Consider the following 14693-nt stretch of genomic DNA (forward strand, 5'->3'; position numbering starts at 1 on the left):
TGTAAATAAATAAAACAGTTTATTTCCTCATCTCAAAGAAGTTATATTCAGTACATGTGTGATTTCAAATGACAGCGCAAAGCAGAAGTCAAAACATATTGAAGTACAAAAAAAAGTAGACGTTTTTTTGTTGGTGCTTTGAACCCCCACATAGCAGTTCATAGAGGCTGGATGGCATGCTTTGGGTGGAGCTAAGGCACATGACAGACATGAGGATGGCCCTTCCCCCTGCTCCTCTCCCTGTCCTGTTCACAGATCTGAAGGAACTGGACAGGTAAAAGCAATATGGCCCAACAATATGCAATGTGGATTTTTTCACTATATTGCCTTCATCTATCCAGGCCTTTCAGATCACATTGAAGGGGATAGTAGCTAGGAAAAGGGACTAGGAGCCAGAAAGTGATTTCAAGATGGCCGTCCTTGGCGGAGTCAGCTCTTGGCCTGCTTCCTTTTCAGCACCAGCTCAGCCAAAAGTTTGTAACGTATCATACACTCCTCCTGAAAAATAAGTAGGGGAAAAGGTTATAGGTCCGTCACCATCCAAAATTACATCATGTTTACCATCTCAACTATTCATGACAATTTAAGTTTGGCTCTTTCCATGTTATTCTACCTACCTACAGCTAACAAATTATCTCATCGAAATTCGTCTGGAAATTAGACATAACACCACAAACAATATAGATTATACAGATAAACTGTGTACACATACACACGACAAAAACTGGGGTCGACCAAATGTTTTGACACACCCTGCAATGTTGGATTGTGGGGGACCAGCTCTCACCTTGCTCTTCCCGGGCACCACCTTGGCAATCCTGTCCCAGCGTTCCGTGGTGCCTCGCGGGTACTGCTGCAGGGCCAGCTCCAGAAGCTTCTGCTGGTTCTGTGTCCAGACGTCGTCAGCCGCCGCAGTGGCCTTCTCCTTGGAGGGCTGTGGGACCGAGGAGGTGGGCGGACTCTGCTCCTCCTCGCTGTCCTCGGTGGCAGCTGTGGGGTCGAAGTCCCTCTGTCTGCGCCCCTTGGCTTTCTCCTCGCCCCCCACCCCTCCACCCCCAGTCTTTCTGCCTCTCCTCCTGACACCTCCTGCTTGGATGCCCTCTCCTTCATCCCCTCCTCCGCTGGGCTCCATCCACTCTGCCGTGGCTGCTGCCGGAGGCTGGGGTTGCGGGTGTTCTCGCTGGGTCATGACGCTGTCGGGTACAGCTCCGGCCCCAGCTTTGGATCCCTTTCCTGAGAGTGCTGCGCTGCCCTGGGCCTTGAGCTCCGAGAGCTTCACCAGCCCTGCATCAGAGAGGTAGAAGTTAAGATGCTGCCCGTCTGGAGATAAAGTTGGTTACAGTATTTGGATAGTCCCATATACACTTTTGAACACCTGCTCTTTCCATGACAGTCTGATCAGGTAAAAGCTATGATCCTTATTGATGTCAGTTGTTAAATCCACTTCAATCAGTGTAGATGAAGGGGAGGTGGCAGGGTAAAGAAGGATTTTTAGCCTGGAGACAATTGAGACATGGATTGTGTATGTGTACCAAGACAAAAGATTTAAGTGCCTTTGAACGGGGTATGGTAGTAGGTGCCAGGCGCACCGGATTGTGTCAAGAATTGCAACGCTGCTGGGTTTTTCATGCTCAACTGTTTCCTGTGTGTATCAAGAATGGTCCACCGCCCAAAGGCCATCCAGTCAACTTGGCAAAACTGTAGAAAGCATTAGAGTCAACATCGGCCAGCATCCCTGTGGAACGCTTTCGATACCTTATATAGTCCACTCCCTGATGAATTAAGGCTGTTCTGAGGGCAAAAGGGGTGTGCAACGTAATATTAGGAAGGTGTTCTTAATGTTTTCTACATGTGTAGATGATCATACTAACAACAAACTATCTGTTGATAAGCAACTACTTGGAATGGTTAGGTTTAGAATAAAGGTTAGGATAATGCAAAGCGTCACGTCTGGAGGAAACCTGGCACCATCCCTACGGCGAAGCATGGTTGTGGCAGCATTGTGCTGTGGGGATGTGTTTCAACGGCAGGGACCTGGAGACTTGTCAGGATCGAGGGAATGAACAGAGCAAATTACAGAGAGATCCTTGATGAAAACCTGCTCCAGAGCTCCCAGGACCTCAGACTGGGGCGAAGGTTCACCTTCCAACAGGTCAACGACCCTAAGCACACAGTCAAGACAACGCAGGAGTGGCTTTGGGACAAGTCTCGGAATGTCCTTGAGTGGCCCAGGCAGGGCCCAGACTTGAATCCGATCGAACATCTCTGGAGACACCTGAAAATGTTATTCAATTCAAAAAGGGGATTTGATTTGAAAATAGCTGTGCAGCGTTGCTCCCCATCCAACATGACAGAGCTTGAGAGGATCTGCAGAGAAGAATGGGAAAAACTCCCCAAATACAGGTGTGCCAAGCTTATAGCATCATACCCAAGAAGACTCAAGGCTGTAATCGCTGCCAAAGGTGCTTCAACAAAGTACTGAGTAAAGGGTCTGAATACTTATGTAAATGTGATATTTCAGTTTTAAAACCTAAAAACCTGTTTTTGCTTTGTCATTATGGGGTATTGTGTGTAGCTTGATGAGAAAAAAAAAACTATTTAACCCATTTTAGAATGTAGCTGTAACGTAACAAAATGTGGAAAAAGTCAAGGTGTCTGAATACTTTCTGAATGCACTGTTTATACTGTGAAAAATCAAGTAAAAATAAGCTGACTTACCTGATGTGTTGGTCTGACCGTCTTTAACTTGTTTGACTTTTGCAGTAACCTGCAAAGGATCACAATATTTAGCATATTTCATTGATACTCTATGATGAGCGTAAGCTAGTTGTCTCCTAAATTTCCAAACACAAATGTTACTTTTGCCATATATTTGTCTAGGACTGACAAAACATTCACATCCATCTGAGTTCAGAGTTTTCCATGCACCACCCATTCCCAATGTAGACTGACATCTGTCACCGATCTTCCTAGTTCGTGTGCGATCTTCTCCCAGCGACCAGGTGTTCCCCCAGGGAACTTGGCCATACTCCTTGTCAGAAGAGTGATGTCCTCTTCTGACCACTCAGGTGCCTGAGGAAACAACAAACAAGACTAGATCACATAAATTCAAAATAAGGCCATTGTGGCTTATGGTGGTCTAGGGCTGAAAAACTCCAGAAACATTCCTAAATTTCACAGGTTTTTCAGCAATCCCTGTTGGAGGAAAACCCATTTTTGTTGAACATTCTGCAACAATGACCATCTAAAATCTATTCCATTTGGCATGTTGCCTCATGCAATTTGTCTATTTGACATATCAAACTATGGTAACTTCCCAGTTACACCTACAAATGGCAAATAAAACTTGAACTTTATAATCCATTTTGCCCGAATTAAAAGTGCAGTGCTTTAGTAATGTCGTGGAACAAACCCTTTCACAGCAGGAAAATATTGCGGACCCACCTTTTTCTTCTGAGACTTCTTATCCTCCAGCCAGTCATCCATCTGGTCTTCGATCTCCTCGATGGACGTTCCCTGGTCGTATACTGGTGAGTACGCGCTGTCTGCGACCTTGAGCGAAGGCTCATAAACGGGGAACTCAAACTTCGGCTTCTTCACTTTGGGTCGTTTCTCTTCTGTGGGATGACAAGTGAGGAATGGGATAAGATGAGCACATCTACAAAACATGGCTGGGGGGAATGCAACCGATGTATTGTAGTTCCTGAATGATTTCAGGAAAATATTTTCGCTATAGAAATTAAATGTCCTTATTTCATTTGATTCATCTAACCTTTATTTTACCAGGCAGGTTAATAAATGTAAAAAAAAAAAAAAATATACTTTTCAATAAAGACCAGGCAAAAGTGAACAATTAAAGTCACAATTTAGCAGAAATGGTCTGCTGGTTGCAATAAAATACTACAAGTCCTTACTTATTGTTGTAGCTTCCTGTTCTTCCAGTGCCATGGCTTCCGCTTCCTCTTTCTCTCTGATTTTCATCTCCTTATAATCTTCGTAATACTGTTTGGCATCCTGTAACACAGACAAAATGGATGACAATTGTCACTGGTGATATTGATAAGATCTTATGAAATGGCATTATTTATTTTACATTAATAAAGTAATTGAAACTATGCAAGGGAAGGGAATACTTTCACTAGGCACTGTATATTTCAGGTCAAACTCAACATCCAAAGGTTAAGTAGTTTGGGTAAATGAGTTGGAGGATTACCTGTATGACATGGGGCAGGGACTTGACAGAGAGATACAGCCAGATGCTCAGCTTGAGTGGCAGAATATCCTGCCAATGAGGTTTGTCATGTGACCTGACAGAAAAAGGACATATTAGGAACTGTGACCATGTTTATTATTACATACAAACACATGAACAGGATAAATTACCAACCTTCCAATGTGTTTCCCATGATATTTTCACATGTAAATAGCACTGGATTTCTACAATATTCAGTTCCGCTGCTTCAAAAGTTAGGCCTTCATTGGAGCAGCAAATGTTCCGTTCTCCCCTTCGACAGCCCACATTCATAAATTTTCTATTTACTTGTGAAATTAGAAATGTGTAGTGACAAAAGCTCAACTCACTTCTCAATTTTATCCTGTCCAACAAACCGTGATTCTTCAGCACTCTTGCTACTCATCTTTTTTTTCTTCTCCTTTTTCTTCTTGCTCAGAAGTTCATCCTGGTAAGAGAAGCACCATATGGGATAAAGAGGTCAAGCACGTTATTAGTAGCCTATGGGCTCCCCTTTGCTCACTCAAAAACACACAGTTTTGTTTGCAGTGTACTTGATTGAAGGAAACCATTTTACTGCAAATAACTTAATTTATTCTATGGCAGATAAAGAGAAATATGGCACCTCTTACATATTCAGTTTGAATAATTCAGTAAGTTACATTTTGGACTATTTAAATGAGCATTGTTAATAGGACTAATTAGTTATGCAGTGGCCGAAGCTAAGAAACCCTGTCCTAAATTGCACCTGTAAATTTCTACTTTATTACACAGAAAAAGGCTTTTTATCCCCAGCAATAACTGCCCCATGCGGGAAAAAATAAGTTAATTGACTTGAATGAAAGTTGTGGAATGGATAACAACCACCTTTAATAACAGCTAGGCAGTAAAGAACTAAGAGAAGGGTCAAAGGTCAAGCACGTTCCCCTCACCAGCTGCTTCTCCAGGTAGATGGACCAGATGACTGCGTAGTGGCACACAGTGAGGATGAGGAAGAGCAGGAAGCCCAGCTCCCCATTGCTCATCTTCCTCACCCGCCTGTAGTAGAACACTGGCTGCCTCCAGTCCGGTAGCCCGTTGACCAGGACATCATTATACCTGTGGTTGGGAGGACCCAAAGCGATAGATGGTGAGTGGTTTGAGGATTTCCCTGATAGCACATTTTAGGGGTGGTTGACACTACCGTGCCGACCCAAACACAGGAAATACATACAAAAAGTGGACTACGGGGAATAACATGGTGAGAATATAGTATACATAATAAAAACAGAATACTGTAATGTTCTCACAACAAAATTGTGTATGATAATGTGAATTTGACAGAAGAAATAAGTGCGAGGTCAACGGCAGGGACAACCCAAAGCAGGAAGTAGTTGTTAAACGGACCTCTCTCTCCTCTCTTCATCTTTCAGTACTTCATAGATGGCCACCAACTATGGGAGAACATATGATCAGTAAGGCAATAGACAAATGACAAATCAACTAATCAATTCGTTTAAAATTGCAGTGTATGAAAAGGTCTATACCTCACCAACTCATTTTACTTCCATGAAACACTGCACACAACAGTGTTTCACTTAAATACCTTTTCTAATTGCTGCTAGAATCTCTCTAAGGTGTCCATAGCTTACTTGTAAGATGTAGATCGAACAAGTTAAAGTTGGGCTTAAACTCTAGCGGATTAAACTCCACTCCATGGTTTAGGATGTTTCTGATGACTACACCAGCGGAGCAGAGGCTGTGTGGAAACAAGCTCCGTCTACATTGATTCTCCCGAGGTCAATATTTCAAAAGATGCAAATTATGAAACACCTACCTTCTAACCATGTTATTCCTCTGTAGTTGCGGGCCTTTGGTTGCTGTAATCCACACTTCTTCAATAAACTTTAATCAAATACAACCACCGAGAGTGTTACACTGTTGAGATCTAACTGGCGCATGGCGCAGAGTTGCCAGAGCAACAGCAACGAGTAAACAGTCGGTGGTCGTATTTAATTAACTTTTATTGAAGAAGTATGGATTTCAGCAAACAAAGAAAGGCATGCAACTACAGAGGACAAACATAGGTACACAACAGGCGTTTCATCATTGACATTTTTTTAAAGTATTGACCTAGATTCCACAAAGCCTGGTCTCTGCTTCACTCCGTTGGTGGAGTCTTCAGAGACTTCCTTCACCACGGAGTGGAGTTTAGTCCGCCTCAAAAAACATGGGGGAGTAGGGAGTGTGAACATGGCGAGTGATTGGGCTGACCTGTCTGAATTGGGTTTCGGCGTTCTCGTCTTTGTTCTTGTCGGGATGCAAAGTGAGCGACAGCCTGCGATAGGCCTTTCTGATGTCCGCTGACGAGGCATCCTGGAGTCAGGAGAGATGAACAGTAAAACTACACATGTACATGACACCTTTCAGAGGGTATTTGTGTGGTGATATATCACACAATCACTGGATTATGGCAATAAATCAGTATGTATGCTCTCGTTCTGCCTCCAATGTGGTGACTGACAACCCCCACGGCACCCAATCCTATCCAGTGGACAGTAACCACCCCAGGGCTAACACTTCCCACAAGGACATGGCATTCTGATGGGTCTGACTGGAGCGTTGAAGGATGTCCATATGGTTGCCAACCCTCTGCCTCGAGAGATGCTGGGCATACAGACTTTTGTTCCAGCCCTGCTACAACACACCTCGTTCAGCTCATCAAGGTGCTGATGCGCAGCTGAAACGGAGTAGTTCAATCGGATACGTTAGAGTAGGGCTGGACCAAAAACATGCTCCAGTCCTGCACACTTTAGCTGGTGAAGCAACAGAGTCCCTGCAAGTGTTCCTCGCAAGATGGAAGAACTACCGATATTTACCCATTTTTAATCAGTACCTCACTTGAGTGGAGGGAGGAATGGACAACTGAAAATGTGAAAAGAAACAAGCAACCTGACACGTCATGGTTTGCTCGTCTCCCGGTACACGTAACTAGTAAACGTTAGCAAAAAAAAACTACAGCAGGCCCCGATATCGAAACAGATCCCTGAGTGTGGCACAATGGCAAGTCAGCAAGCTACCCATTTAGCCCTTCAGGTTAGACAAACATTTACTAGTTAGCCAACGTTTATAGGTTACAAAATAACTAACTTAACGATGCCTTAACGTTACCTGTTCAACAGATAGGAATTCGTAAAAGTTTTGTTGAATTTCCTCCACCAGATCGTACAGCTCAAGGTCTGAGTCCCAGGCATGAGAGGGACTTGGGTATGCAATAAGAATACTGACGGCCAGAATAAACGAGAGGCCCCATGAAGCTGAGGTCATTATGAGGCTTTCACAATGTTGGCGGTAATGTTGCACCGCGAAATATATAGAAATAAATCAATTCTGCTGTGATACGGCTAACGTGTCTAGATACTACTCTTACAGCTGGCTGCTGCATATGCTAAGGATTTGCAACAATTTGCTACATCTCCCACAATCCTCTGTTCTTTACCGTTTCCGGTTTTCTTCTTCTATGGTATAATGGCGATCCGCAGACATTCGTTAGAGGTCCATGCCGCTGTCTACTGTATGGGCTGTGTCCGCCTACGGTTCTGGAGTGTGAATTTACTACACTAGGCATCGTTGTAAATAACAATTTGTTCTTAACTGACTTGCCTAGTTAAATAAAATATGTTGTGTGGTCCTCCTACTATGACTAGGGAAAGCATGCCGTTTATTAGGCTACAGATTAAATGTCATTATTTTATTTTTCTTGGGGGTGGGGGGTGTTCTCAGATGGTTGAGGGGCAGCTCTTGGGGAACTGTGGGGGGGATCTTAGAGGGCTGGTGGCCTGGCGGTTGGGAGCTTGGGCTGGTGGCTGCTGGTTCGATTCCCCGTTTTTGACCTTGTGGGAGATCTGTCGATGTTCCCTTGAGCAGGTCGTTGACCCTGGTTGCTTCTGTGGGTCTCTCTGGATGGGAGTCTGTTAGATGACTGAATGTGATGTAGATGTTGAGCGGCTTCACTGCAAGTAGATTGTATGTTTTAATATTCAATAAAATAAAAAACAATAAAAGAAGGATGTGGAAAAGTGAAAGAAATTGCCCTATACCAACTAATCCTACACCAGCGTTTCCCAAACTCGGTTCTGGGGACCCCAATGGCTGCATGTTTAGTTTTTTGCCTTACCACTACACAGCTGATTCAAAGAATGAACTCATCATCAAGCTTTGATTGTTTGAATTAGCGATGTAGTGCTAGGGAAGAAAAAAAAGTGCACCCCTTGGGGTCCCCAGGACCGAGTTTGGGAAACGCTGCGCTACACCCATTAAAACCTCACCACTAGTCCACTACTTGGCCCTATCTGATCCTACACCAAGCCGGAAGCCAGGGAGGGCGGGACATTATCATTCAACACAACTTGTAACTCTTCTGCAGTAAAATATCATATACCCAAGTACTTCTCTGCAGCTGCCACCACAACATCTATTTTCTGTGATTTATGTTCCCTTTCTGAACGAAGCCAACCTTACTGAAGCACATGTTATTCCTATCATTCTCTATTGGCCTTGGCCTACTCACAGGAAGCCTCTTAGGATCCCTTGCCCTGGGCCCATCTTCCAGTACTCTGTCTTCACTGCCTCAGACAACACCTTCGTACTACTCTGACCCTGGCAAACTCGACCTGCCTTTCTCTCACCGGACACTTCTGATCTCCAACAACACGGGTACCCCTACAGTTAACACACACAGCTTTTCCCACAGATACTACACATACTCTCATGCCCTCCTGCACACTTCTCTCATCTAGGAATCTCCCTCCTACACACTGCTACAACATGACCATCGGCTTGGCACCTAAAACACCATAATGGAACCGGACAAAAGCTCTCATGGGATAACTGACACATCCTAACTGGACTTTGTCGGGTAAAGTCTGCATTAAAACTCAGCAGGACACACAGTGTCTTTTCTGTTTCAACATGTTTCCAGTTGTCACTCATTTCAATTGCGCCCTGCTCCGGAGAGCAAAGAAAATCACAATTCTTGTCCCGAGGCATGTGGTGTTGAGCATCCGCTATTTCTGAATGGCTGAAACACAAAAAAAATCATCACTAGTCCACTTCGAGTTACTTTCACTGATTCAACAGTCCTCAACCTCTTCTCCACCCAGCCGGACACCACATATAGATCAGCCAGAAGGCAAGGATCCATTCTCTCCAAAAATCTCACTCCCATTGGGTCAGAATCATCTTTGTCTTCATCGGGTGCCATCGTCCTTGCGTCCATCCACCTTCCATAGGCTTCTATTCTGGAAACCCCCTCATCATCATCCACTCTACACGTTCCAATTCTGTTGCCTGTCAATCTGCGTCAACTGAGTTCGCACACCCATCCTGTGTTTGCACTTTGATTCCACAACTTTGTTTTGACAGAGTTACTGCTTTATCGACAAGCGCCTCCTCCCGTTTCCATACACATCACACCGGTTTTTAGAGGTTTGTGGCCTTCAAAATAAAAGCGCCAAATCCAACTTGTCCCCGATTTGAACATAGCAACATTTTCTTGATGAGGTGTTTATTTTTTACATTAATAGACTATTTTCTCCTGAACCATATGGTCTATCCAATAGAAACTCATGGACAACATTTGACACAGATATAAAGAATCTGAACAAATAACTAAGTAAGTAAGTATAAATTCCCAAAGTTTCCATAAGTTTCCAAAAGTGCGTGTTAAATACCAGTTTCTGAAAACCCTTGCAACTTTGCTAAATTACAGGAAATAGAGAAAAGCATATGACACTTCAACAATCACATTTTTGGAATGTGAACTTCTGTGATTCTGTCATACTGATCTTGATGGCTTTTGGAAAACAGAGGGACATTTAACGGCAAGTTTAATGGAATCATTTTTATTTGTATCTCCTCAAGATATCCACTTTGGAGTAAACCATGAGTAGGATGTTGGCTAAGATTTTTAAAGGAGATTTAAAAGTAAATTATATCCGTGTTGTATGCCTCATGTACATAGAATGTTAAATGTCACGTAACAAAATGTATTGTAGTTTTTTAAACGTAGATTACATTATTGCTACAAAGAAACACAAATAAATAAATGAAGTACCACAATAGTCATATCATTTTTGGATTTTAGATTGTATGTCCTAAGCCCCACCAAACAAAAGGCCGGTAGAGCGTGATGGTTTACGATTGTCATCTTCTGGGACTAACGCATTTTACTCAAAAGGCACTTTTATGTGTAGGCCTACTTCTTACTATTGTGAACATTCCTTACAGTGACTGGGAAATCTGTGCAATTTTAGGACCTGTGTAGTGTTATAGCATTTTACACATACTGGGTACGTGTATGATTCCACCCCTGTGTGAACCCTCATATGTGAGGTTAGGTTTTCCTTCCAGCTGAAGCATTTCTCACATTCTTTGCATTGGTACGATTTCTCCCCTGTGTGAATCCTCATATGCGTATTCAGGTGTCCCTTATGAATGAAACATTTCCCACATTCTTTTCATTGATATCGTTTCTCCCCTGTGTGAGTCTTATGTATTTTCAAATTAGAATATGTGTGAATCGCCATATGTCTGTACAGGTTATGCTTACTAGGGAAACATTTCTCCCATTCTTTGCACTGATACAATTTCTCCCTTGTGTGAATCTTCATATGTGTATTCAGGTGTCCCATATGGATGAAGCATTTGCCACATTTTTTGCATTGATATCACCTCTGTTGTTTTAGATGAGACTCAAAGGAGAAGTGTTTACTACAAACATTACAATAATATATTTCTGCAGTGTGACTTTGCAGGTGATTGATCAGGTGTTCTGTGGACTCAAAGTCTTCTCCACACTTCTCTCACATGATTGATATAACATAATGCCCCATAAAAACAAAAGTCTTTCCACACACCTGGTATGGGAGTTTTAACCTTTTTTTGCCCATGACTTTGATTTAAGTAGTGTAGATCCTAGAAATAGTTCTCCACTTTCCACCCCATTGAGCTGCAGAACAGCACAGATTGACTGCAGATAGGGGATGAGAGTCATTGGTTTGTTCTGTTACTCTATAGCCCTGTCCATCATGTTCTGTTTTGACCTCTTCAGTTGTGTTTGTGGGTAGACAGTCCCGCTCTCTGTTCTCCACAGTATGTGTGTGGTAAGGATGTGAGAGATGAGGTGGGTCCTGATCATTACAGTCACTTTGAGTAAATGTGGAGTCTCAAGTATCAGGCTCCAGCCCTTGAAGCTGCTCTTTCACCTTACTGGTCCCGAACTCCTCATATTCCTCTTTAATCTGTGTGGGCTCTGGGTCCTCCTGCCTTAGACTAAGACTACATTCCTGCTCACAGTGCTCCTGCTCAGAGGGAACATCCTTTTTAGATACAGGGAGAGTGAGTTGCTGGGGGTCTGAAAGTAAAACAAACAGGAAATATTGCAGTATATCTCCAGAAATATTTGACACATTTGAATGTATAAAAAAAAGTATAGCATACAGTTCCCTATGCATTGCAGAGATAGTTCAACCAGAAAATGCCTACTGCTAGCGCATTGTCTGCAGCTAGCTGTAAGATTCAATAGAACTAGCTAGCTAATGAACTAGTAGCCCATTCATTGACGCTAACTATTTGCTATTGTATTTGGATCCCCATTAGCTGTTGCGAAAGCAGCAATTACTCTTCCTGGGGCCCACACAAAACATGAAACATAGAACATTAATAGACAAAAACAACTCAAAGACAGAACTACTCTCTACATACATTTTAAAAAGGCACACGTAGCTTACATATCAATACATACACACAAATCTCAATCAAATAGGGGAGAAGAGTTGTGCCGTGAGGTATTACTTTATATATATTTTTTAAACCAGGTATGCTGTTCATTTGAGAAATATGAGAGAGAGGTTCCATGCAATAATGGCTCTATGTAATACTGTACACTTTCTTGAATTTGTTCTGGATTTGGGGACTGTGAAAAGACCCCTGGTGGCATGTCTGGTGGGGTAAATGTGTGCGTCAGAGCTGTGTGTAAGTTGACTATGCAAAAATTCTGAATTTTCAACACGTTTCTTATAAAAAATGATGCAGCCAGTCTCTCCTCAACTCTTAGCCAAGAGAGACTGGCATGCATAGTATTTGTATTAGCCCTCGGCTTGCTTTTCATTGTAATAAGTGTCGCTCTGTTCTGGGCCAGCAGCAGCTTAACTAGGCATTTCCTTGCAGCACTCGACCACATGACTGGACAAATAATCAAGATAAAACAAAACTAGAACCTGCAGGACTTGCTTTTTGGAGTGTGGTGTCAAAAAAGCAGAGCATCTCTTTATTACGGACAGACCTCTCCCCGTCTTTACAACCATTGAATCTATATGTTTTGACCATGACAGGATACAATCTAAGGTAACACCAAGTCATTTAGTCTCCTCAACTTGTTCAACAGCCACACCATTCATTACCAGATTCTTAGGGAATGATTTTTACCAAATACAATACTCTTAGTTTTAGAGATGTTCAGGACCAGTTTATTACAAGATTCTCTGGTCTGATGAAACCAATATTGAATTATTTGACCTGAATGCCAAAACAGACTGCAACTCTTTGTTAAGGGTTTAAATGACTCCATTAGCTGTGGTTGCTAATGTGTATATGGTTGAATCTCAGCATACATGGACACACATGCTTTGTTTAATGCCAGTGGCAGGCAGGTCATTGGTAAAAATAGAAAAGAGTATAGGGCCTAGAGAGCTGCCCTGCGGTACACACACTTTCCATGTTTGACATTAGAGAAGCTTCCATTAAAGAAAACCATCTGAGTTCTATTAGATAGATAGCTCTGAAAGGCCATAACACATTCATTTTCTAAACAACAGGTTATGGTCAATATTGTAAAAGGCTGCACTGAAATCTAATCTTCTTATTATAATTTTCTTTCAACAATTCATCAGTCATTTGTGTCAGTACTGTACATGTTGAGTGCCCTTCTCCATAAGCATGCTGAAAGTCTGTTGTTAATTTGTTTAAAAATAAATAGTATTGTATTTGGTCAAACACCATTTTTTCCAACATTTTGCTAAGAGCTGGCAGTAAGTTGATAGGTCTGCTGTTAGAACCAGTAAAGGCTGCTTTACCACTCTTAGGTAGCAGAATTACTTTGGCCTACCTCAAGGCCTGAGGACAAACACTTTCCTCTAGGCTCAGATTAAAGATATGGCAGATAGGAGTGGCTATAGAGTCAGGTACCATCCTCAGTAGCTTTCCATCTCAGTTGTCAATGCCAGGTTTGTCATTATTGATCGATAACAATACATTTTCCACCTCTCCCGCACTAACTTTACAAAATTCTAACTTGCAATGCTTTTCTTTCATTATTAGTTTTTTATGCATGAGTACGATGGCTCATTGTTCGTTGTTGGCATTTCCTGCGTAAGTTTGCCCACTTTGCCAATAAAGTAATCATTCAAATATTTGGCAACATCAAATGGTTTTGTGAGTTGAATTTGTCTTTCTGCCCATAATTGAATTTAAAGTAATCCAAAGTTGTTTTTTCATCACTCTTCATGTCACCGATCTTGGCTTCATAATACGGTTTCTTCTTATTTTTGTTGAGTTTAGTCACATCATTTCTCAATTTGCAGTAAGAAAGCCAGTCAGATGTGCAGCCAGACTTATTAGCCACTCCTTTAGACCCATCTCTTTCAACCATACAGTTTTTCAATTCCTCATCAATCCATGGAGCCTTAACAGTTCTAACAGTCAGTTTCTTAACAGGTGCATGTTTATCAAAAATGTGAAGAAAGAATTTCATAAATTCATCAAGTGTAGCGTCTGGATGCTCCTTTTTAATCACATCAGACCAACAAATATTTTTAACATCATCCAAGTAAGAGTCACAGCAAAATCTGTTGTATGATCTCCTATACACTATTTTAGGCCCAGCTTTGGAACTTTTGCTTTCCTTGATATAGCCACTTCATTGTGATCACTCCATCCAATGGGTACGAATACAGCTTTAGAACAAAGATCTACAGTATTATTAAAAATGTAATCAATACATGTGGATGATCTTGTTCCTATACAATGCATTTGGAAAGTATTCAGACCCCTTGACTTTTTCCACATTTTGTTACGTTACAGCCTTATTCTAAAATTGATTAAATTGTTGCTTTTTCATCAATCTACACACAATATCCCTATAAAGAAAAGTAAAATCAGGTTTTTAGACATTTTGTAAAAAACAGAAATATTACATTTACATAAGTATTCAGACCAGCTGATTGCTGAAGCGCGTAGAGTGTAAAAATTGTCTGTCCTTGGTTGCAACACTCACTGCCGAGTTCAGCACAAGTTCAGCACAAGAACTGTTCGTCGGGATCTTCATGAAATGGGCTTCCATGGCTGAGCAGCCGTACAAGTCTAAGATCACCATGCGCAATGCCAAGCATTGGCTAGAGTGGTGTAAAGCAAGCCGCTATTGGAT

At 42.1% G+C, this 14693-nt stretch overlaps 1 protein-coding gene across 1 annotated transcript; it reads right to left on the reverse strand.

The window, feature by feature from the left end:
• Nucleotides 1–2: 2 nt before the first annotated feature.
• Nucleotides 3–7706, reverse strand: LOC115156567 (dnaJ homolog subfamily C member 1). Its single transcript, XM_029704026.1, has 12 exons — nucleotides 7382–7706; nucleotides 6485–6586; nucleotides 5618–5664; nucleotides 5164–5329; nucleotides 4582–4679; nucleotides 4214–4307; nucleotides 3915–4014; nucleotides 3445–3617; nucleotides 2953–3072; nucleotides 2719–2767; nucleotides 788–1284; nucleotides 3–498 (listed from the first exon to the last, which is right to left on the reverse strand). The coding sequence occupies exons 1-12, from the start codon at nucleotides 7535–7537 to the stop codon at nucleotides 430–432; spliced, it is 1671 nt and encodes a 556-aa protein (XP_029559886.1). The 5' UTR covers nucleotides 7538–7706; the 3' UTR covers nucleotides 3–429.
• Between the last annotated feature and the right edge of the window lie 6987 nt (nucleotides 7707–14693).

This window comes from Salmo trutta, chromosome 21 (genome assembly GCF_901001165.1).
Source record: "Salmo trutta chromosome 21, fSalTru1.1, whole genome shotgun sequence".
Classification (NCBI taxonomy): Eukaryota; Metazoa; Chordata; class Actinopteri; order Salmoniformes; family Salmonidae; genus Salmo; species Salmo trutta.

Excerpts from the sequence above, each read along its gene's own strand:
- LOC115156567 (XM_029704026.1), bottom strand. The coding sequence starts at position 7,537 with ATGACCTCAGCTTCATGGGGCCTCTCGTTTATTCTGGCCGTCAGTATT. Across the intron at positions 4,680-5,163 it reads TCTACCTGGAGAAGCAGCTG|GATGAACTTCTGAGCAAGAA; the intron begins GTGAGGGGAACG and ends TTCTCTTACCAG. Across the intron at positions 499-787 it reads TGGTGCCCGGGAAGAGCAAG|GAGGAGTGTATGATACGTTA; the intron begins GTGAGAGCTGGT and ends CTTATTTTTCAG.